A 25746-nucleotide genomic window follows, 5' to 3' on the forward strand; every position below is an offset into this window, starting at 1 on the left:
CACAGGGTGTCATCCAAGGATCATAACAGACTTCAACCTCGTTAATGTTTTGAAATGGGCTCAACTCTGTGCATGCACGTTGCTTGCTGTCCACTGTATAGTGTGAGAGGAATGGTTTGAGTGTCTAAACTATCAACAATATATTTAAAAAAATCAATAACACATTACATTCAAAAATCAAAAATAGTGCTCAGCCTAACTTTCAAACAAGCATTTATGCTGAAAAGACCAAACAAATCAAAGGATTGCAGCAATATTTTTTTTTTAATTCAAAGTGAATCTTAACAATAATACACCATAAAGTCTTATTTTGACACTCACCAAAAGAGTCACCTGGAAAACCCGCTTAATGTGACAAAGTAGAGAAGGCTTGGTCACACCTAAATCACTGAGAACTAGAGAGGAAACACTATCGCAAACTGTAGAGACATCACATCCAGAGTTAGTTTTCCCAGTCCTCATACTGTAAATATTGCACAGTGCAATTGCTACATGGCAAACTAGTGTAGCACAAAAATACAAAAGCAAATTAAACAAAATGGAAAAACAAAGCCACAAAAAAATCTACTAAAACAGTAACAGTTCAGGTTTCATTATCAAGTCTATTTGATGAGTAATCTAAATAGATGATTCCATAACTTGCAGTGAATTAACTTTGAAATGGATGCAGATGACCAGAAAACCCAAAAGACCAAACCAAATAACAAGGATTGAAGAGTAACACAGTAGCACATAGGACTTATATATAGACCCTGAATTAATTTATCTTATACCACAGCAGTGGATTTTTTTCCTCTTATAACAAAATCATAACCTTTATTGTAGTAATTTCCTAAACTGCTGTTTTTAGTTTTATCTGTTAAATGTTTCACAAAATGAAGAAAGAAACGGAAAAAAATCTAGTTGTGAATCGTGGACATTTTTTAAATAAAATAAAAAGAAAATGCTCTCCTTTTGCATCCATATTCTTTTAGGTGTGGGAGAGCTTGTGCAGGCGCATTGCTGGTGAATACCTTTACAGGAATCAAAATACAGCTTACATTTTGCATGCTTATTAATTATTGGAGAACCAGATAACTATTTCAAGCACTAATCTGCCAAGTTCATGCCGTGTTGTTATAAGCTTTCTTTCCCAAACCAAAGTATCAGTGTGACCAGTAAAGCATGGAGGGGGAAAAAGCTATCAAAAACACCTGTCCACATAAACATCTGTGTTGAAATGTGGAATATCAGATTCAAGACTTGACTTTGCAGAGAAGCAATGCTAATCTCCCGGACAAAATATCATCCAAACATTCTGAAACACATTAAAACATCCAATCGTCAGACTGTACTCATCATGGGCATGAGCCAAGGCTCTTCTGATACTAAGGTTGCTAAGGTTGCTAAAGTTGTACATAAGGAAATCTATGAGGCAATTCCTTCCAAGTATCCGGCTATTGTCAATTATGAATCATATTTGAGACTTATGCTTAATATGCTCGTCGCTTACTGAAAATAACAGATGTTAAAAATGTGTTGCATCTTGCAAGCTTGTGAGCATGACGTCACATGACGATGTATAAATCAGGCTTTACTTGTATGATGGAAAGGTGAGTGAACCACTTCTAGGCAGACAAGTGACTCAGGTGTGCATGCAAAGTAATATGAAGTTTAGCATGGAGATATCTAAGAACACTTAGTGGTGCAATGACCGCACAATGTAAAGTATTGCATTTTGCTGTTCAGTCAGAGTGACAATCTAAAAGATTAGTATTAAAAGTTGTATCATTAAAGAGTTTGTGTGTGTCTCACAGAGGTTTGGTGGCAGCCGTCTATAACAGGTGAAACCACCACAACCCACTCCTCTCCTGTTATTTCAAAGAAAAGAAGCACAGCAGAGGAGTATATGTCCCTGGAATGACACAATGATGAAGTTGTATCTAAATTTGTCTCATGTCTGTGATTATTAACTTTTTTTCCAAGTGGCCGTTACGACTGGTAACTGTACATGACAGATTGTTATTGGATCGCCAATCTTTGTCCTCGGTGAAGCAGACAGGTGGTGGAAAAAAACCACATCACTGGTGGCCCCACAACCCAATCCCCCACCCATCTCCAATTCTACCACTTTCTGAAATCTCAAGGCACAAACACAGTGCTGCTCACACTGTCTCAGTATCAGTAAAGGAACTGTAGGAACGATGGCCGAAGATTTGCATTGACAAACACCATCTTGATATGAGTGACACTCATAAAGGGGAGAGCGAGCCAAACCAAAAGGCAGTTCAAAATTCACAAATTGTGGAAATAATATTGAAGCCGGATATAACATTGAACAGATAAAAGGGCTGCAACAAATACCGGTTCAAATCCATTTCAAAACAGAGGAGGGGGAGAAAAGTCATAAAACACGATTTTGGAATAAATACCTTGGGCGAAAATCATTTCGGACACATTGGCTAATCAACCAAACCCCTTACAGGCCTACTAACAAGTGCTTAGTGGTGTGTGTGTGACTTAGGGAAAACTTGTTACAGAAGCATTTCACTGAACACACTGAATATATATTCTGCCATCTCACAGTGCCCCTGCAATACAAACAAGAGTACTGCTAGTATACGGTATACATACATACATACTGTAACTGTAACCACAATGAAAAAGTTAAATCAATCCTGCAAGCTACAGCTTCAGCCTACAAAACGGCAATATGAAAACATACAAAAATTAAGTTACATCGATACATCATTTATATGCAGTGATGAGCCCAAAAAGGTTAATAAGGATAAAATACTGATGCAAAAACACACACACCCCCAAAAACAACAAATGCAACTAATGTCCATCATCAGCAATACAGTAGTTACAATGACACTCCAAACATGAAAGCAAAACACTAAAATCAAAACCACTTCTATTTCAGATAATTAGGGCCCTATACAAAAATAGGAACGCTAGGTTTAAAACTCAGAGAAATCACCTAATTTCACAGCTATTGAAGTGGCAATCATCATATAGCAGCTTATCTATGATACATTCAAGAAAAAAAAATGATACACGACTTATTAATCGCCCGAAAAGCTAGACAAAGCCTCAGCCTCATTTTTTAAATACCATTTTTAATTTAACCCCATTTCTACGACTACAGTTTACTTGAGGTCTATGCAAACAGAATAGCTACCTTGCTAAGGAAATGAATTACAGTCTTTGGTGCTGCACAAGCAACTTCATTTTTAAAGTAAAGACAAAAATGTACGCACATAACTAGTAAAAACAAACGACAAACAAATGCACACAGCATATACTGTATATATTCTCCCTGACGGAATGTATAAAATAAGCAGTCGACACCAATAAGCCTTAAACAAATGGTATAATGTAAAGGGAAAAGTTAACTTTGTCACACATGCATAAATGAGAGAATTGCACACAGTTAACTCACACCTTATCAAGCGTCTGCACTAAATAGACTATCTCTATAATATATGTCCATATATGTGTGTATATCAAATACTGCATGGTCTGCTCAGGCTTAGAAGATCCCATACCGTGAATGAGTTTGCATTTTTGTCCTCACCTAATCAAAGCCATGCCCACCACACTTCTAAAACATCTATAAAACAAAGTGAAAACACTCAAAATGAAAACACAAAGACAAAAAACAAAACAAATCAACAACTATTTAGATTGTATTGCAGTTTCATTAAACAGTACAAATACTGTTAGTAGTAAGAGTTTAACTAAATAGAAATTGATTATCAAATATTAAGCTATACTCAATACTTGCGTTTTGTACACTAGTCATTCAGGGAGGGAGAACAAAACAAAAACTAAACATTTTAAACGAAAACAGCAAGCATTCGCAACAGCAAAGCATGCCGTCCTTTGAAGAACATAAAGGTAACTTACTACACTGAAATACACTTAATCCAAAAAATGAGCACCGTTATCCACGATACATCACGTCCATGCAGGCTATGCATGGACATATACACATGTGCATATATACTCACACATAGGATGCATCGACTGATTGGAATTTCAAGTGCTGCAGTCCGTACATTAATATTCATGTATATAGTCATATATAAGAAGTAACATTAACAACCTCAAATATATAAGGCACTATGGCTGGGGACAATTATACGATGCAGCGAGTCTCGTGACATGAACAATAAGAGCAACGTCTACGCATCTCTCCGTTTACATTTTTCTGCTCATGCATCAACACATGCAGGAACAACCCTATTTAAATCGGTTAAGTGACTCGACATTGCAAACACCAAAGGACACCGAAAAAAGTACAAATACTTCAAACGCAGTACAACACACACTGTGGACAACATGTGCATCTGTCAACCTAGAGACTGGGATGGCTTTACAAATATGGATGTGTCTTGCACACGTAAGAAGGCAATATAGAAAAATAGCTGGGAACAGGGGTGCAAAGTTTTAACTATTCAACACCGCCCCAATTATTTACCTGTTTTGAGGAGTATTCATAGAAGATCCAATGCAAAGGTATATCAAATGTGCAAAACACATTGAGTGTGAGTTTCTTATCTACACATTCATTCATTCAGTCATTCATACATATTTTCCTTCTTTCCCCACCCTGCTTCCCTCTCCACCACCGGAACTTTCTCCTTTCTTCTTTTTTTTTTTAAAGCTTAAAGTTCAATTACACCCAAGTCTACATGATTCAAAAAAATAGCTTGCTTTCTCTGTGGTTGTGCCATGGCTTTGGAAATGAAAACCATGTTGTTTGTGTTTTCGCAGAGGATTCGCCCTGCTTGCTCAGCCCTCAGATGGTGCAAGGTGTATCTGGGGGTCCCGCCGTGGGTAAAATGCCCGCCGACGCTCAGATGTAGGGGTACTGGTTGATTTTGGTGGGGCTGAGAGGGAAACTTGTGTAGGCGGGCGAGGCAATGTAGGAGTGCGGGGGGAAAAGGGGCTTGAACGGGCCCTGGTGGTGCAGGGTGGGGGAGGGCAGCAGTCGGTGGTTGATGCCCACCGTGACCTGGTGCATGATGCCCCCCGGGTGGGAGATGCTGTAGGAGGGCTGGAGGACAGGGCGTGAGGACCCAGGAGAGGCCAGGATGTGGGCAACCGGTGCAGCCGAGACAAGGGGACCAGACGGGGGATAAGACAGCAAGGTGGGCTGGGAGTGCGGGTGCGGGTGGCCCCCGAGGTGTGGGTGGGGGGCCGTAGCGTGGTTTGGGCTGCTGTGGGACAGTGTGAAAGTGTGCCCATGCATGGTGGGGGGGATGTAGGCTTGTGGTCGCCGGTGGGGGTAATTTCCGTTCCACTCCTGGTGGCAGGAGCCGTAATGCTGCACCTGAGGAGGAGAGGATAAATATCACATGAATTGGTGTTACACAGTCCTCGTCAAAACACAGCTTCAGTGGCGCAGTGGTAAAGTGCCTGCCCACCACCGCGGAGGTTATGGGTTCGAATCCACCGCGGTGCATCCGGCTTTGTCGAGCATCTATACAAACCCAATTGGCCAGTGTTCGGGGGAGGGAAGCCGGGCGGGGAGGGTGATATTTGTCATTGCACGTATTCCTACGGGCTTGGGCGGCGCCTGTCAGCAGGGAGTGTTGGGCGGGAGGAGTAGGACGAAGGCTATACGTCCTCTCGGTGGGGGCTCCTCACTGGCAGGTGTGTCAGTAGGACACAACAGCAGTGACAATACACAAATGTGTGTGGGGAGGAATTAATTGGCATGATTGACAACTAAATTGGGGAGAGAAAAAAAACGCTAGTCCCTTGTCCCTGTGAGTCAGTACAATTATATGGTTGTTTATCTGTAAATCATTTGAATGCTTCTATACTGTTACTTCCGTGTAATGCACCAACCTCACCAATACAAATTCCTTGTATGTGCCAACATACCTGACAATAAAATAAAAAAGAAAGAAAGATGTTTTTTTTATGTTCTGTCTAGGTTATCCGTTATTGAGTGTCTGGTAACATTCACTCAATCATTAGCTTCTAATGACATCTCTTCTTCCACAGTTCCAGAAAAGCGATTATCTAAATAATTAACAATGGGGACTGTGAGGTACTACATACCTACCTCAAGGAATCTCCCTACAACCCTCAACCTCCGCTCTTCAAACACAAACCTCCTCAAAACCCACAAGGCCAACCTACGTACGATGGGCGACCGGGCTTTCTGCTCGGCCGCCCCCGAACTGTGGAACGCCCTCCCTGTCCACCTGAGAGCACCACAGTCGGTTGACTCCTTTAAGAGAGGACTAAAGACCTACCTTTTTATCAAAGCATTTTCTTAGCTTCACTGGTTTTACCTCTAGGCTTTATGCCCCCATGTTTTAATTGTTTTGTTTCAGTTTCTTAGTTGATGCTTTTTTAATGGTGTGATGTTTCTGTTTTTATGCAATTGCCTTCTGTAGCACTTTGAGATTTTTTACAAATGTAAAGTGCATAATAAATAAAATCCAATATTATTATTATTGTTATTACTAGCCCTGGTTGCCAAATCGTGTCAAGCTACAGTATCTATACTCAACTTTTGACTACCTGCAGCTTGAAAGTTCCCTATTTAAGCAAATGCCATACGACAGTGTTTCTCCAAAGTGCTTTTATTGTGAAATAATGCTTTCTACAATTTAGCATCATCCACCAACATTGACTTTAAAATGTTTCATTATTCAGCTCAAAACATGTGCCCTCAGGCCATGCCTACAGTAGATCTACTACAGCAACTGGCTATTATATTGATACATATATATTTAAAATAAAATAGTTGAGGTACTTCTGTGACATACTGGCAGTGTGCACAAGAAATGTGGCACTGACTGGTTCAGCTGTTTGTGAGATTAGGTCCACACACAGACAAACACACAGGCAGACCCATTTTTAAATGAGCCATGACATAAAAATCGAAAAAGTTACCCTTAAATTTGGAAGTTTGTCTTTGGAGCTTGGCATAACCAATACAAGTCTGTGTGTTTAATGGATAATGGGGCATAAAGCTTCACGTTCAATATTGATGTTTTTTTTTATTCTAAGATATTTTTGGGGGCTTTTCTGCCTTTATTGATAGTTTACAGTGGAGACAGATAGGAGAGATAGGGAGAGACACGCAGCAAAGGCCGTCGGGCATTAGGGCCTATATGTGGCCTGGACCGCTAGGCCAGCGGGCGTCCCACGTTCACAATTGATGTTGGAGATGACTAACTTATACTAGTAAATTTTGCCATTTTGTGTGTTGCGGTGCACAAATAACAGGTATTACAATGACATCAGTGTTTGAAACGGCTGCATACGGACCTGCCCAAAGCTCATGGGCTGCTGCTGTTGAGGCTGGAATGCAGGGGTGATCTGCTGAGGCCGGTTGAGGAGGGCAGTGGGGTGGTGAAGCTGCCGCCCGAAGAAGCCTCGCCCGTTGGACTGGCATGAAAACTCTTTAAGAATGGGGAGAGAGTGAAACGAAGGGAGACGAAGGGGGGGAAGAGTGAGGCATTACACGACACGTTAATAATTTGGTGTCCCCGACATCAATATCAGAGAGGGAACGGCGAGGGGGTAGAAAAAAAAAAGAACAGGGATAAAACCGGATCCAACCACACGGCTTCATCGGAATGACAGAGATGAGAATGTTTGTGCCGGGAGGCTTTGAGCGATTATCCCCATTTTCAACTGTGTTTGATCAGATAACATTCTTCAAAACACTCTGGCATCTGTCTTCTGAACATAATCTACATGTTTATAAATAGACAAGTTTGGGAGATATGAGGAGGAGGGGGGGTGGGTGTAACTAAGCTTGTTCATAATATTTATAGTACTTGTAGTGGGGGTCACACACCATTGGCTATAAATACCCCCTATAGCACTAGAATAGCAAGCTGTGGCCTTTTATGTGAAGCTTTAGCAGTTGGAAGGTTGGTGAGCGGACAGGGGATGCCTTTTGACATGAAAGGAGACATGAACCTGCGTAATTTGGTCTGGGAATTAACACTGACCGCTCAACTTTAATTGACCTGTTAAAGGGGGCTCTTAAAAGAGCACGCTCAACAGGAGACAGACATGTCCAACCGGCCACAGCTGCAGTAAAGCCTACATGTAGCATGCACAACCCCGCCGTAACTCCTGAAAAACATCTGTATCACATGTGTTTTGTTCATGACAGCATTCTCCTGTTGCCATGCATGTTTTGAATGTCTTAAGTCAGGACATGAAGCGCTATGGCGACGTTACGCATGCCACTTATGTAGCTTTACAACACTGCACATCCACACAAATACAGAGCCTTGGAGAGCCTAAAGGGCTCTCAGATAGCCAGCTAGAATCAAAGCCAAGGAGAGATGACAGCAAAAACCAATGTCCACTTCACAGCTCAGAGCAGATAGGTCAGGGCAGGTCACCCATAATCACCTGTGAGAACCTCTGTGGCCTACTAAGGCAGTGTAATCCAAGGCCATGTGACCTGTGGGGGCAGACAGCATGCAGTGGTGACTGGATCTCAGAGCTGGTGTGACCTACTAATATGCCCTCCTCTGCCTGAGGCCAAAAAACTGCTTCAGAGGGCACTTTAGAGCCCATCAATATCAACCAATGTCAGAGAGGCAAGTCACTCAGGCATATACGATAATAATTATTAAAGCAATTTGTAATTAATAAATAATCAAAAAAGACAGCTTTGATTGTCTGTTATAAGCAAAAGTTACTGTAGCTCTGTCACTGAGGTTAGATAAATACAAAAAATCACATTATTTGTTATATGTCAGACATATGGCCCAGTGTGGGGGATATTCCAGTGCTTACCTGTGGTACCTAGCATTTCGCTGGCCATTGGGTGGTTGTTGTTGCTGTTGTTTTGCACCCTCATCGGGGGCACCACCATGGTGCGCACCATTGGCTTACTGGGCTCAGTTACCGGGGCAACGCAAGCCACGCGTGGCTCGCAGTTCTGGTTGCTGTCTGCAATATAGCGGTGCTCTGCGAATGGGCCACCGCTGTGGTCTGAGGAGTCGGAAGCAGGCGAGCCATCCACCGTGTCCAAACCGCTCTCCTGCTCATCATCCGACATGCTGCGACAGAGCCAGAGTGATCAAGGAAGGAAGATACAAACACACGTTTCATTATAAAACATTAGAGTGTGATCATGCCTGAAATTATAGGGTTGTTTTGCTGTATAATGTGAGGTTGAGGTTCTTAATCACAATTACAAGTTGTTGGGTTGTTTGAATATTCAGCAGGTTTCACAATTCTCATTTACAGCCAACATTATTAATATATCAGAGTACAAATTATGCATGATCAATTGTGCAGCCATAACTGTGAAGACAAGAGGAAATGTTTGTGAAGCTCATCTGTCAGCTAAGGGGATGTGTCCACCAGAGCGTTTTTTGCCTGAGGCCAGCTTATGATGTTATGAATTGTTTTCAATGGGATCGCCGCATATTTACGCTGTGGGGCAGCTATAGCTGAGTGGGTAGGGAGGCCGTCTGGGAAACAGAAGGTTGCCAGTTCGCGCCCAAAGTGTCCCTGAGCAAGACACTTGACCCCTAACTGCTCCCCGAGCACTGCACTAATAGTGCTCAGTGCTCCAAATAATTAGTACCACAGTACATTTTACTTTCCCCATTATAAGGAGGACACATTTCACATAGCTTTTACATCTGCTATTTTTGAACATTTTTGAAAAATCTTGAAAGTGTGAGAACTACTGATTTGGAAGGCATTTGTAGAATCGGCCGCAGGTCTTAATGGGGTGATAGCCATACCTGTTGGGACGTTTACAAGGCGAGGCGCTGGACTGGGCCGAGGTGGAGGAGCTGCTGCTCAGTGTGCTGTCAGGACTGCTGAGGGAACACACCCTCTCCATACTCACAGTGCTCTGACACGCATCACAGTCTCCACTACCCTTACACCTGCACAAGGAAAGAGAGAGAGAGAGAGAGCATCGTCAAGTCAAATCAAAGACATTTGTATGCAGCGCATTTCATAACAGGGGAACTCAAATCCTCGATCCTCCAGTTCTGACTGGGGGATCCCGAGGCAATCCCAGGCCAGCATGGAGATATAATCCCTCCACCTGGTCCTCAGTCTGCCCCGTGGCCTCCTCCCAGCTGGACGCGCTTGGAGAACCTCCCTGGGGAGGCGGCCAGGAGGCATCCTTACTACTGTACCTAGATGCTCAAATCACCTCCTTTATACACAAAAGCGCAGCGGCTCTACTCCAAAATCGCTCACGGATGACTGAGTTGATCACCTCGTCCCTATATGGGAGACGCCAGGCACCCTCCTGAGAAAACTCATTTTGGCCGCTTGTATCTCCAATCTTGTCGTTTCGGTCAGGAGTCAGGACACATATTTTATGACCAGATTTGACAGAGTAGTCCACTGGTTCTCAAAGTCTTGTCCGGGGACCACCAGGGGATCCAAATGGACCCTTACGGGTCTGTAAATCTGAGAGTGTGCAAATGCAGCCAAATGGAACCTTTCGAATTTTACAGTGTAGGTAGATTGGGGTCCCAAAGGTAACATTTCCATTTGTACACTCACAGCGTTACAGAATTATAACTTGTGAAGGAGCATCTGGCCTAAGGCAGGGGTCTTCAACAGGTGTCCGGGACACCTAGGGGGTCCTCAGAGTTACTAAAGGGGGTCTGCCAAATCTTTGTGTGGTTAGCCTAAAATAGCCTAAAATAGCAGATCTACAAGCTCACAACGCCTCACAACGCCCTAGATCGGCTATTTTCGGAGAGTCGTGTAGAGGGAAAAAGAGCAGACCAAGTACTACGGTCAAGTTGACTAAATATTGAGGGTTTAAAGGCAACTATCTGAAAATACATTAACATGAATGCAGCTATCTATGAAATCTATGAAAAAGTTTAATCTGCAACACAATTTTATACAATGTGTAATGGGGGTCCCTGCTTCATCTCTCTCTCAGCTAAGGGGTCCTTGGCCTGAAAAACGTTGAAGACCCCTGGCCTGGAATGCGTCACAGGGTGGGGGTATCAGAGTGGGCGGGTACTCACTCCCCCAGAGAGTGTCTCGGCGTGCTCTCCTCCTCGTCGCTGCTGATGCTGATGACGCTGACGGCCGGGCTGGCCACGTCAGACATCATCACCTGCCGCTGCTCCTGCGACACAGACAGCTCGCCCACAGAATCCGGCCCCACCTTACAGCAGCGCTGCTCCTCCTGCCCTGCTCCTCCAGGCTCTCCACCAGCGCTGTGTCCTTCCTCGGGGCATCTGGCCTCCTCCACATTCTTTGCCATATCAGCCATCTTTGGGGACTGGCATGCCGAAATTTGGATGTTGTTGGTGTTGTGGAAGATGTTGCTGCCCCTACAAAAGAAGATTGCAAATGTTCCTGAAATGTATTTGTGTATTTTCATTCTTACCGCTTCTGGCAATGTTGTTGTTGTTGCGTTTCAAAATAACCTCAGTGCTAGGACCGTGCAGCATTCCTTTGGGAGTGGTAAATCTGTGTTTTTGTTTTGTTTTCTGGGATTCAAAGTTCCAATAGACAATGGAGCAAGCAGAGGTGTCCAAGACCACTAAATAGATATTACACAGTGGGACTTTAATGCCCGTGGGCCTATTTTATTCTTCATCGTATGACAGTGTTGTGCAGAATTTGCAAAAAATACTACTCATTAATATGTTTTCACTATTTGAATGATGTGCCCTTTGGGCACCAGCCTACTCGGGGACCACCCACACAGGTTGGGAACATTGTAAGTCAGGAACGATGCCAGTTGGGAAAGAATGACCCACCCGGTTATGCAATACCGTTGTAACGGTTGTCAGAGTACTCGTTGTACCTATTGTTAGAGTACCCAGTGCAGTAACCGCTACCACAGTACTAATCATGTTAGATATTACAATCAATGGGTGATGTATAAACGGGCACCGGCCTAGTTGGGAACGATGCAAGTTGGGAATGCATGCCCCACTTGTTTATGCAATACCCGTTGTGCTTGTTGTACTTGTAGTGCTTGTTGTCAGAGTACCCCTTTTACCCGTTGTTAAGAGTGTGGTACCCACTGCCATACGACCAATCAACCAATATGGAGCTACGGGGATCCCTGATGTCATGGTGTTTTGTGGCCACTTTGTTTGTGTCCTGTCTTGGCTTGCGGTTGTGTAGACATGAATAAATAATTCAAAATGCATGCGTGACAGTGCACCAACAAGCTCTGCATCGTACCTGTTGAGACAGGGCTTGGGTCTCTTGTTAGCTGCGGGCTGTGGCCAAACCACATGTGCAATGCCTATGCTGATTGGCTGGTGGGCGGACATGGTCATTTGGTTTGTTAACAGGGGCGGATGGTGGCCAATCATGGAGCTGTAATGGTTGCCATGGGGACGCACTTTCCTGCAATGAGAGGACAGTCATTACGGAGCCGAAAGACTTAGCACCATTAGTGACATACAGTTATAGTGTGATCTCACTCACTCACTCCCTTACTGGCCCTACAGGACGAGTGTGACTCATCCGTCATTAACATGCAGTGGAGCACACACGCTACGTCAGACAACTTAACCGTTCCACAGTGTGACCATAGCAACCACAAATATAAAAACACCGATAACAGAGATAATTCGCTTAAAAGTAAAAGAGTACTTCCCCCCCTGAAATAACTTTTTTTCCTATCAATTTCTCACCCCATGAAGCCTTGAATTCATGGAGATTTCTTTTGTTTCTCGCGTTGAATAATCCATTAACAAAATCATTTATAAACGCCAAAACAACTCTCCTCTCACAGTGTAATCAAATATTCTCTTCATTTTTGGAGTCTTCATTCAGGAATGCGACAAAAACTAAAAAGTCGCCATGAATTCAAGACTGAAGTTCATGGGGTGAGTAACTGAAGTCATTTTTGGGGGTGAAGAACTCCTTTAAATGTAAAATATTTGGTGACACTGTGGTAACGGACGTGGTCATCGATTAAGGTAGAGATGCATTCATGTGTAGGTCTTACCCCCAGTCTCCCAGTCTCTGTGGGCCCGCCACAGTGTCAGATGCTATCGTGGTTGGAGGGGGTGGCACCGGTGTCACCTGCTGCCAGGTGGGCACCAATATCTGCTGGGCACGGTTGGACCAGGCCTGCTGCTGTATGGGGGAGGAGCAAAGCAGTTAACCACTAATTACCCTCAAGCTCCCCACCTTCTGTCAACCCCACATACAGTATGTGCCTCTCAGCGATGTCCTCGCTTTGGGTATGGCTCTTTTCAACTACAAAGGGTAACCCAGAAACGTACATAACCTGCAACTTTCAAGAACCCGTGAAGTTTTTTGCTTTTTACGTTTCCATTATAACCAGAACCTGAAGGGGGAGGTATGTCAGGAAAGAAATCTACAATATCACAATGCATTGCAACACAACGCGTTGAGATCTTGTAGATCTGCAATTTTCACTTATTTTGGATTTTCTTTTCTTTTTTCAACGTTCTGAGTTCTGGGGTTAGAACAACCTTCTGAGCAAGCACATATTAACCAGAAACATGTTTGTTTGTTTTTGTGTTCATTGTGAAAGTGAAAATGATGACTTTGTAATCAAGCACATGCCATCCTATGCAGAAGCTTCAAGCTACGTATCTGCCTCCTTCAATCCTACAGTTACATCTGCATGTTCTCTGTTGTAATGTTTTGTTTGTCCGAGACCAAGGACAACAATGGAAATAAGTCGCTGACTTTATTGTGTGTTTATCCTTGACGTTTCATGTCTATCATGTGTTTTAATGTTTAAAATAACAGTAAATCAAATCAAATATTGTGCAGCTTACCTGTGTGATGACTCCAGGTCTAATCTGTAGAGGTTGGATGGATGCTTGGGTGACCATAGGCATAGCGGTCTCCATTCGAACAGAATAGCCCGTTGGTTTAGCTGTGTTAGCACGGATGCCCCAAGGGACAAGAAGACAGGTTATTATTAATCTCTAGAGACGATCATCAATAAGAACAGGCCAACTAAAAGTTACCCTGCATTTTACTTTTGAAGCCATAATGCAGTGGTTTTCAAAGTCAGTTTAACCACTTACACCATTTTATACTTTGGATATTCAAAAATAGCCTATCTACAAGCTCTCAAACGCTTGTGAGGGGTCCCTGGCACAAAATATTTTCAGCCGCAGCCAAATATATATCAATTTGGGGGACAATGTTTGAGAACCACTGCCATGACGAACAAGGAACAGGACAGATGGAGGAGAGGACTGGTTTGACGTTTCCTACCTTGGATGGTTGGGGGACACAGGATGAGAGCCGGCTGAAATGAGTCGTTGCACCCGAACTGTCCACTTCCCGCCTGCAGTGGAATCCCAGGGTGCATCAGTGAGGGGGCTGATGGGATGATGGGGGCTAAGCCCTGAAAGAGAAGAACAGGTTAATCACCTGTTCTTAACCCATTAACCAATAACCCATTAACCCATTAAGACCGGGAAAGCATCTGTCCTTTTACATTTTAACCAATTTAAACATTATTTTATACTTTGGCTATTCAAAAATCATGAACATTTGTGCAAATCTTTGAATATATATATATTTTTAAAGCGAACATTTGTAACTCAAATCTTTGCTTCTGGGGGTCCCCGGAACTAAATATTTTGAGATGGGGGGTCCGCGGCCAAATACATATACTTTTGGGGGTCCTTGACATGGAAAAAGTTTGAGCACCACTAGTATATATATAGCAACATACGTTTTTCAGAAAACTGTTAAGAATTAGAAGACCAAGTATGGACATCAACAGTAGCAATTAAGAGCCAGTAGGTGGCAGCCTCTCTGTCAGTGGCAGCAGGCTGTGTTTCTTTCAATCACACAAAATCCCAGAGAGATAAATAAATAAATCTAAAGCCTGATTTATACTTAGTTGGGCACGCCACGGGTGCCACGCATTGAATATAGCAGATCTAAAAGCTCATGTTGTGAGCTTGCCATTTTAGGTGCGCGCTACTAAATTATAAATCAGGCATAAGCATGTGCCTCTGGAGCCCATGACTCTTACAACTCTCCTGGCTGTTTATAATCACAATGACTAAGTAATGACAACTGGAGCAGTGCTTCCCCACCTCTTCTGGATCAGGGCCCACTTGAAAAATCACGAAAGCGCTCACGGCCCACCCATCTGACCACTTAACACGGGCAGCACCGCATTTTCAGAGCATGTTTATCTCAGTGATTAATCAATCGATTGTGTTCCGTCTTGGATAAGTGGAACTAACGTACTATACTTTAAGTTCCTGTTTATCGGTATCGCACTGAAAACTCATTTTTCAAGGTTTTAAAGGAAAAACACCAAGACCATTGTTTTTTACATTAATACTAGTACTACTACTAATACTAGTGTTTTGTGTCGATTATTTGGGGGCCCACTTTAAGGGCAATATCCTCACAGAACCCACAGGTTGGGAATGGCTGAACTAGATCCACTACATACAGTAGCTTCCAGCCTGGTCACTGCTCTCCAGACCCACGTTATGCAACCTGTCCTACCTACACACTTATACACGCTTGCACATGACGATAAACAAAGCACCCTTTCACAGGCTAATACTAAAAAAAGTCCGCACATTCTCCAATTAAGTCTGCCAGAAGGGGAAAGATTTAAAGTTTACCTACACTGCTCTGTTTAAACACAAGTGAGAGCTGGACCAGCTTTACACGTGGAAGGCATGTGACCGGACATTCCTTCTCTAGAATGTTAACACGAATGATGATGTTGGCCTAATGTGGAAGCCTAAATAGGTAACAGTAGTGAATGTGGTCTACCTATATGGGTGCTTAGAATTTGGGAAAGAGATGGTGTACTTTTACTATTACATGTTTCAAGCACATGAAGCATTAAATCGGTTTGCTTCTATGGCATACAATATCACAGGTAGTTGAAACAAATGAACTGTGAATATTTCAAGGTGTTTTGCATTAGATCCACTCCGCTGCAAAGAAGGGTTGGGTCCCTGCTCCCACCCAGCAACAAGCCCGATTTGCACCGGTGCTGTGACCTCGTCAACATGACGCAGTCAGGTTGCCGTGACAACAAAGCTTACAACAATGTGATGGGCGAGACGGCGTACGAATAATTCATGCAAGGTAATTGTCCACAACTCCACGTGAGGAGCAGATGAACAGCACAATGTGCCTCATACCATTTGGGATTTGGGATCTAAAATCTAGAGCCTACTACATGAGCAAAATGTGAAATGATAAGTATATTTGCACTGTGTGCAAATCCCCCATCACTCACCCACCATGCTAAAGATGAAGCATGTTGGTGGAAACCTTAAGTGTACAAAACCCAGGAAACTTTCCAGGAAATGTTAAAAAGAATAACCTGTGTTCAAATGGATCCAATGTAATTATGATTTAGTTACACATGCCTGTTAATACTTTATTTGTTAAATGTTTATAGAACTCCAGGACAGACTTAGCCACTTTCAACCTGGTGTCCCTATTTTGGCCAACAATTTTCAAAATTGTTCAAAAAATAGTGAAGATAGCCAAACTACAAGCTCACAGCATGGCGAGACGCATTGTGAGCTTGTAGATCGACTATTTTACTACTTTTGAATGACATTGCCATGCATAAAAAATTGAAATATGGGGATGGTTTCTGCCCGACAGCGACGCTGTGTGATAAGACTAGTGACAGTGTGACATGGCTTACTGGAGCGTGGATCCCGGCCATCTTGCTGAAGGGATGATTAACTGAGGCGGCCGTGGCGGTGGTCACGGGTCTAATGAATGGACCCTTGTTCCGGTTGGCCGCCTCGTACGCACCAGGACGAGCCCGGCATGCCTCCATGATGTGGAAACATGACTTGACACTGTGGGGATCATAAAGAAGAGGAAAAGCTCAAGATCCGTTTTGGTGAAAGCCATCATTAAGCGACATGCCTTGAGGATAGCTGGACTCACTGGTTGCTATGGGGGAAATCGAGCAGATGCTGCATCGTCACAAACGGATGGCCGAGAGCCTCGGCGGGGGCGATCCTCTTCTCGGCGTCTATCAATAACATCTTCTTCAGCAGGCCCACAAACTCCCGACGGTCTGCCTTCTCTGCCAACAAGTCACTACCTTCCAGATTCATCACCAAATTCACCTGGCGGGGAGAGAATGACATTGTTTATCATAATCTCAAGATAAAAACAGGCAAGATAACAAAAAAAGGCTTTATCACATACAACTGTATAAGTGTAAGCTGAGAATCAGAGGATTTCCATTACGAACACTGAATATTTGCACTGGGCTTTTTTTCTGTAAAGCAAAGATGATTCTGATGAATGATGAACCCCTAGTCATTTACTGTACGTGACTTCACAAGAATTTCCCCTTTCTCTCAATGACACAAAAAACACGACAGCACAGAGATTTACGAGCACAGACCACCTGGGAATTTCCAGCTGTGGCTTCTATCAAAGAATGGAGAGTAGAAATCAACCTTGACTCTTTCAGGGGTGAGTCTAGTGTGTAACGGAAGGGAAATTAGGGATAAGGTTTGTTTTTTTCCCCCCCTTGTAATACACGGTGTGCTCATTTGTATTGATATTGTTGAAAGCGCACATCCTCTGACGAAGGTCTAATGCACTACAGCACATCCTCCGAACCACCTGATGTTGAGCTTCCTGTCTCGGAACCTTCACGCACTTGTGTGTGTGCTCATGTTTCAGAGCAGCTTGAAGGCTTGTGTCCCTTCATGCGCTGTGAACAGACTGTACGTGCGCTATAGCTTAAGGCATGTGTTCTTTCATGCATTGTGAACATACGTGCGCTATGTCATCCAAACAGCTGAAGATGTACTTCCGTGCTTCCTTTGATTTCATCCCCGTCTCCGTCTCGTGCTCATCTGTCGACTACAGGAGAGAGAAACAAATTTTGCTCTGATTAGCTCTGTACAAACAGTGTACAAACAGGCACACACAGACCCTCTAATAGACGGTTAGTCTCCTGCAGAGCCACACCATAAGAAAATGGTAGATATAAAATAAAACACTTGAGCCTGATTTATACTTCACTGAATATAGCCGATCTAGCTCTTGACGTGTTGTGAGCTAGATTCAATCAGCTATTTTCGGCGCGCAACTCTGTCATATGACAGAGCATAAATTAAGGATTGGCGAGGACTCAAAAACACTTATAGTGTGATTTATACTTTGTCATAATACGACAGTGTCTCGCGCTGCAAATACCCTATGCTCAAGCTCACTAAACGTTGCACTGCGACACGCTGTGAGCTTGCAGATCAGCTATTTCAAGTCAAAGCACTTTATGGTGGAAAAGTGAGAGAAAAGAAAACGTGGTAACACAAACGGCTTGGGTTGTGTACATTTTATTTAATAAAAACAATTCACATCTAAATGAAAACAGAACCCCTATCATGACAGCTATGACGGGTTAGGAGCTTCCTCCGGGGTTAGGACAAGGAAACGAAGCACACAATGTAGTACATAAACATGGACATTAACAGACTGGACAACAACCAAAACTAGTTGTCACATACAGTACAGTAAGGGACCAATAAAGAGCTATCGGCAGTTAGTAAGCAAGGTTTGGCTGCAACCAGTTGTAAACGGTTGTAGTTTTGGCATGGCCATCTTCAAACGTCTATCCAAATATTCTTTGCAATTAACAGGGTCCCCACACATTTTTAGCAATGAATTTCCAAAACTTTTCCAAAACTTTTCCAGAATATTTAGCCCAATTTCCAGGCCTATAAAACAATCATTCAGCGCAATAATGTGTCTCTTACTCCTATGTACAATGCCCAAAGATAGGCAGTGTAGCAAAAATAAAGCATAGAATATAAAATAGTACAATTTCATTCAACATTTCGTGCAAAATTAGGGCATAGTGACCCTGCGAGCGAAAATAGGAGGGGTGGACGACGTCGTTGCACGGTTCGTTGTCGCTCGCGGTAGGTCAGGACGGTCTCATTCAAAAACATATATTTTAATGAGATTTCATCGCCCGCTCGCTTCGCGTCACATCACGTCGCATCGCTGGCAGTGCGGATAAGGATAAGGATAAGGATAATTCCTTTTAACAGGTCGTTCATGAAAGTCCTTGCGGTCTTGTTTCCAATGAGAACCTGTGAGCAATTGGGGTTAAGAGTCTTGCTCAGGGACAAATTTCATATCATCGGCACATATGCTGGGATAGCCTGGAATCGAACCTGGGGCAACCAGGGCCAGCTGGTTCCCTAGGCGGGCTCACTAACCACTCAGCTATGGCCGCCCAATTATCAGATTGGGCGGCCGGATGGGGTGTTACACAGCCCGTTCGGCGAAAAACTACTTATGTTACATATTTTGTGTAATGTTATACATGTTTATGAAAATGTTTTGTATTAAAAAAAAAAATAGCCAAAAACAATGCATAGCCAAATATTTTTCCAGAACCCTTGATAAATTCCAGGACCTTTGATCAATTCCAAACCTTTTCCAGTACTGGATTTTTTAAATTTTTATTTCAAAATATTTCCAGGAATTTCATGACCGTGGGGACCCTGAATTAAATGTGCTATGTTTAGGAACACTGGAAGAAGCCCTGACCGAACCGGTTATCTTTTAATGTTACCGTATGTTGTTGATGTGATTTTGCAGTGTGTCTTTTGCTATGGCTTGTGTTTCTATGCACGTTAACAATTTGCTGAAGAGGAAACCCATGCTTTTTGCTTTGTTGAGAGAGCTAACCTGATCTCTGCGTGTGCGTGTGCGTGTGCGTGTGTGTGTGCGTGTGAGCTGAGCACACAGAAAGTTTCCTGTAGTTCAAAGTACTTTGTCATCTGCTAGGGTTTTGTCCTCACCTTCAGCCTCCATGCAGCGTAGGGAGAGTCAGACTCTCTGCAAAAGAACCGCGCCGTCTTCGTCCCCACGTTCAACAAATGTTCCCCTGGTGAACCCTGCGTCTGAGAAATGTAGCGCATCTGTACAGCAAAAGGGAGGGGGAAGATGGAGAGAACATGAAACGGAAGGCAAGAAAAAGGAAAAGCATAGAGGGCTTAATAACAGACTGTATTCATTTCCATGGCTTAACTACATGAACCTTAGCATTCCTATTCTGAGCATGTCATAATAGGAAACCTTCAGCGAAAATAGCAGCTCTACAATGTGATGGATTGTGAGCTTGCAGATATTTTCAGCAAAGAGATTTTATGTAGAGGGGAAAAAGGAGGAGACCACCAAGTATAGACTCCTGGGGGACCCTGGTCAACGAAGTACAAAGGGTTTAAGTGATTAAGCTGAATATGGGACATTCAAGATCACACAGTTTCACAGCATATTATAATTGTATATTACTCAGTCTAGACTTTTAGCCCAGCCAGCAAGTTTGCAAGCTTCTTATCCAACTCTCTACATTACAACTATCATATCTCCAACAGTGACCCTTGTCCCCAGCTTTAATCAGTCCCAACAAGACATTTATGACAGCAGCCAGCAGTATAACAAGGCATCAAAGATAGCATACAAGCCAAGGCCTTTCCACATCACATCCAGTTCATCATCTTACACGGTGTTGGTCAATGTGCATGTATGTGTGTGTGTGTGTGTGTGTGTGTGTGTGTGTGTGTGTGTGTGTGTGTGTGTGTGTGTGTGTGTGTGTGTGTGTGTGTGTGTGTGTGTGTGTGTGTGTGTGTGTGTGTGTGTGTGTGTGTGTGTGTGTGTGTGTGTGTGTACGTGTGAGCATGTGTGTAGGGGCTGGGTGCAGACAGTAACCTTGAACATGTCAAATTCCAGACAAGTGGTAAATCAGACCCATCCCCTGCACTGGTGATCCCCCGACATGCACATTGAAGAAGGGGTTCAAGGTCTCTGGGTGTGAGCTTTGATGCAGTGGGGGGGTGGGGGGGGGTGTTCTAGGGTCCAAGTGCTAAAACGTTGCCAGGTAGCGACGTCCGTCAGTCAACTGCTACAGTGATGAGAGTATCACTGGCCGGTTTATGAGAGAGGAGCCCTGCAAGAAGCCTGGCTGACGTCAATCACAGGGAGGTGTGAGAGAGAACATCCATTAGAGTGGGAGTGACACTCGGGCGGGCAAACAGAGAAGGGAACAGCGAGGCGTCAGGGAGAAGAGTGAGAAGCAGGACATGGCCAAATGTGGCACATTAGGCTAGCACAGTTGTTACAGAGCACCTGTCCTGCCAGCTCGCCACCACTAAAATAACAAAGCTGAGGGGGTCTCAAGGCCTTCCTGCACGTCCTGCTAGCTCACACCCTATTAGAAACAAACACACATGGAGATGGGTCCATGACCTCACTCTAATGCAAATAGTGCATATTTTCCCTCTGAAATCAGCTGAGGCCTGGAAGACAAATGAAGTGTCCTTCTCGACCCCAGACGAGACCAGTCAACAGACAGCGACCTGATCAGATGTCCCTTTATGTCTCACGCCGTCTGTCTGCGTAGCCCAAGGCTCTTGTGCTTCTACTACAAAGCCAAAACAAAAAGAGCTTATTTTTCATGTCTGAAAAAAAGGAGAAATAGGCTATATCAATTTCCAGAGGGGAATGAGAAAAAAGGAGAGACAAATGACTCAGACACAGTAAGTGTCTGGAAATCAAAAATATTCTGAGCAGAAACATTTTCATTGCGGCATCTGAGGTCTTGATGCAACTGTCATTGGTCTGAGTGAGCGACTGAGCACAGACGCGCGTGTGTGTGCGAGTGCTAAGCTATGTAGGAGGTTTTGTGATGAGCCAATGCACCCACTATGACTGATTGCTTGCATTATGGACCTCATCTCGACTCGTTCACATTCTCAACCTGTCTTCAGAGTCACGACATCACCAACAATTTCTCTCCCCTTCAGCCTTTCTCTCTCTCTATCTCATTCTGCAAAATGATGGTATTTACAAACAGAAATACTCTGCCACTATCAATTCTAATAGGCTTTCACTTGTGCAGCCTAATTTTCTCTCCTGTAAAAAGAAAAGGTGCATTTTCCACAGATAATAAATCTTAACTGCATTTGGCCCTTGTCTAAAATACAATTGATTGTCCAACATTTCCCCTACAATCCTTCAATCACTAGACACTGGCCTGTAATATTTGTTTTGACTCTAATTACTATGAAAATCATTGTTCAAGTGACAGCATGAACAAGTTTGAAAACTATGTTTTCCCACCAATATACCGTGGTGAGCCTTTAGACCATGTTATATTACAGTTTTGCTATTAAACTGAGCGGACTTCATGTGAGTAAATGTGAGATTATATGCTTGATACATTAGCTGGGTTCGTCAGTGACGTGCACCTTGGACAAACATATACTATTTACACACTGCAGCCACAAGTGTAGTTTTTCCATAGAGTAAACTGGCAACATCATGTTAGCAACAGAAAGAAAAACTGTGTGTGTGTGTGTGTGTGTGTGTGTGTGTGTGTGTGTGTGTGTGTGTGTGTGTGTGTGTGTGTGTGTACTAGGAAAATTCCTGTGACGGGAAAAAACCCCATTTCCAGGAAGGCGTGTCCCTGAAGTTCGCCGAAGCAAGCCACTGCGTTCATTGATGCAAACATAGTGCTTTAGAAAGCAGCTACCCCTGTGACTGCAGTACAATACGCAGGGAGCCCACTGACGAGCACCGATGAGAGGGTGGGGTTATACAATATAATAAAACATCAGATAATTCTAAAACACCCGAAACAGCAACAAAGACAGAAACTACATCTCATAAAAACAAGCGCCCCCAACACACACACACACACACACACATACATACACATACTGTACACATATACATATACATATACATATGATATCCATTTTGGATGCTTGCTGCCGTCGATAATCAAAATCCTTCAAAAATCATCCCTTAAAATCATTGAGGCTAATCACAATCAACAGCTATGACCTCAATATCTTACACACTAAACATTGCAACAAACTGGGGTACTTCATACCAGCATCCACCCAGAGCTTTGCTGCAAACAGCCCACATAATGCATTCAGTATCCACTGACCCTGTTTCCGTCCTATTATTCTTCCTTCTCTTCCAGGTTGCCAGCTTTGGCTGGTCTTGCAATAATTAGTATTTTTTATTATTATTATTTTTAATGCACACAGACCTTTCTTCTCTCAACAACAGTGGACTTTACCAGCAGTATATTAAGCTCCCATGAGAGATGCTTTGCTTTCTGCATCAGCCCCCTGCACCACCACAATGACAGAAGAAGACACACGCAGAGAGACAGTTATGCCTACTAGGGCATTAACGAATAGTGATTTATGGTATTCGAATTATTCGACCCAAAAGTATTCGAATAGTCGATTATTCGGTTTGATTATAAAAAAATTAAAAATTAAAAAAAATTAAAAAAGTTTTTTTTTTTTTTTTATTACATTGATGACTCGACTCAAGGAATGCGAGTTGACGTCACACCAGAGCTCACAGCTGCGTGTCTCACGTCTACCATACACTAGAAGACTTTTAAAAGGACTTGAAGTCTGACACATAATCTTAATTTAACTCTGCAAGTATAAAAAAAAAGACCAGCAAGTGTCCATTTTTATACTTTCATAGTTAAATTAACACTAGCAGTGGGGCATATGACTGTTGCATTTTGGCAAAAACAGTATGTCTGCTACACAAGATAAATTTAAATACAGTTAGCTGCTTTTCCTGTTTGGTGCTGGAGAGAGCGCACCAATTTGTTGTTGACATTGAACTTCATATGAGCATGCGCCAAGACTCACTCTCTCTATATATACACACAGTACATACTACATATACTGTATATATGCAACTGAACTCTAAACTGCTGAGAGAAGGTGTGAGGTAAGAAGTGGACAACTGCTGTCAGCCACTGCTCTCTTCAAGTAGACTAGACGGTGCTGTGTTATGGTGGGATGAGGTAAGTAGAGGCAAGGAGAATAGGACGGGGAGAAGGAGGAGTTTGCAGTTATAAATACATTCTGCTGCGTGGGATGGAACCAGATCCCATGCAGAATGATAGGGGAAGAAAAGGAGAAGGTGGGGGGGGGGCGGGTTGGTGGCATCAGCCCCCTTTGGCTCCAGCCAGTTCACCCTGTGGCCCCAGGATGACACGTCATGCCAGCAGGCAATGTTGGCAATGGCAGAGGGAGCTTTCCACAGGTCAGCGGTGCAGGGCTTCGTACTCAGTAATGCCCACGTGACTCTGACTATTGGGTGTAGATGTGAGGCAGGCGAGACCACACTTAAACCCACATTAACGACCACACATAAACCTGTGATTTTTAATCAATAGACGGTAATAAAAGATGAATTTTATAAGTGCCAGTGACATCATGATGAAATCTCAAGAGCTTAACTCAGCAATAAATGAGATCAAACTTTACTTGTACCACTCCACTCTAAACTACCATCATCTATTGTACACTCTGGGCCCCAGTTACAGTTCCACCTTTAATCTTCTGCCTTAAGTTCTCAATCCAGCTCATTATCATCGCTATAGAAATCTAGTCAACATTTCGCCCATTATTTTTGCTTCTTTGCAACACTCCTACAGTATGTCTTCAATTATCACCCCTTATTTCCAGTTTCCGCCTTCCCTCTGTCATCTGAGGCTTTTCTCATAGTCACTTGAAGGCCTCTCTGAAACAGCTTTCATTCTGATCTGCTTGTACAGCTTCATTATATTTAGCCCTGTGCTGCCATACTCAAGTCAAATCTCTTTCGGAGGCATTCAGTTATGCCTCCTGCCTTGGGCCTGGGCAGTGTGAAAAATGATGCCAGGCCATAAAAAATACTTTAGCCGGGACGCAGTCTGCAGTGGGGCTCATCGCTGTAATGCAGGGTAATGGTAAAGTATGGGGAGAGGGCCACGCCCCGACTGCTTCCAGCCTTGAAGCAGAATGGCTTCCAGAGCGGGGAAAGCCACTCTATATAAGCCCAGAGATCAGCCTATTCCTGGGATGGCATCTATCAGGGAGGCATCTACAGTATCACCACCCCCCGCTATGCTGTCATTCAGAGGAAGATGCCATTCTTCGGTCTCCCACAGCCCCAAGCAGCACAGGGAAGCCTCCCCCGTGAGCAGACAGGAAATACTGCACTAATCTGGGCCTGTCACTGCCTGCCACTTGCCTCCTCCATCTCCCTCTCTTCCCTCAAATGATCCAACGCCCCCTTTCTCTTCCTGCCTGTGCGTACCTACTTACAACCCTCAGTCTAACCCTGAATCTCCTTCCTTTTGCATAAAGAAAATGTTTCATGAACCGTCAAGACAGGAGAGTAGTCTTACATTAATTAGTCTAGAACTGATTTTTATGCAACCGACGGCAAATGCAGCAAATAAAGCCAACCATCTAATTACAGACAGAGCCTACAGGGTGATGATCAGCGTCAAAATAAAGTCACCCGTCTTTCTGGAAATGTTTTCTACTACCTTGTGGTTTCTAAGTTGTCTCTTTATGAGCTACGGTTTAAGAGCAAAGCCTTAGTTTCATTTATTTTAAAAGCTAAGCCATTAAAAATGAAAGTAAAACTTGACTGGGTTTATACATGTCAAATACAAAGCCGCATTCCCTTAAAGTGCAACATGTTTTGGTGTTATTATACGTTTTCTGGCGGTCAGCAACATTGGATATTTGATACATACGTTGGATAAATTCAACAGCATAAAGTTTACATTAATATAATGCAGCTATGGACCAAGTTGGGAAGTTCAACTGAAAAAGTGACGTGCTTCCCGTATTAGAATTAAGCACTAGTAGAACTAATTCATGTGTTAAATCCTGTCTGAGAACTGCCTATGATCATCTTGAAAAAGAGAACAGATGTCTAACACTGCTAAAGCCTTGC

The 25746-nt window shown here is 43.4% G+C and overlaps 1 protein-coding gene across 2 annotated transcripts in view; it reads right to left on the minus strand.

Annotated features, from left to right (window-relative positions):
* Positions 1-4696: 4696 nt before the first annotated feature.
* hipk3b (homeodomain interacting protein kinase 3b) overlaps positions 4697-25746 on the minus strand; it is a 56102-nt gene continuing 35052 nt past the window's right edge. Inside the window, exons 4-16 of one of the 2 annotated variants that reach the window (XM_080443291.1) lie at positions 19770-19889; positions 17731-17817; positions 16882-17066; positions 16631-16790; positions 14200-14332; positions 13752-13852; positions 12947-13074; positions 12172-12339; positions 10995-11306; positions 9735-9881; positions 8773-9038; positions 7279-7412; positions 4697-5320 (exon numbers count right to left, since the gene is read on the minus strand). In XM_080443291.1, coding sequence (XP_080299417.1) covers positions 4844-5320; positions 7279-7412; positions 8773-9038; positions 9735-9881; positions 10995-11306; positions 12172-12339; positions 12947-13074; positions 13752-13852; positions 14200-14332; positions 16631-16790; positions 16882-17066; positions 17731-17817; positions 19770-19889 — 2418 coding nt within the window. In that variant the 3' untranslated portion in view covers positions 4697-4843. Of the gene's footprint in view, positions 5321-7278; positions 7413-8772; positions 9039-9734; positions 9882-10994; positions 11307-12171; positions 12340-12946; positions 13078-13751; positions 13853-14199; positions 14333-16630; positions 16791-16881; positions 17067-17730; positions 17818-19769; positions 19890-25746 lie in introns of both variants that reach the window. The other variant, XM_080443290.1, reaches the window with a different exon arrangement.

This window comes from Gymnoscopelus braueri, assembly GCF_963280865.1.
Source record: "Gymnoscopelus braueri genome assembly, chromosome: 1".
NCBI classification, from domain to species: domain Eukaryota; kingdom Metazoa; phylum Chordata; class Actinopteri; order Myctophiformes; family Myctophidae; genus Gymnoscopelus; species Gymnoscopelus braueri.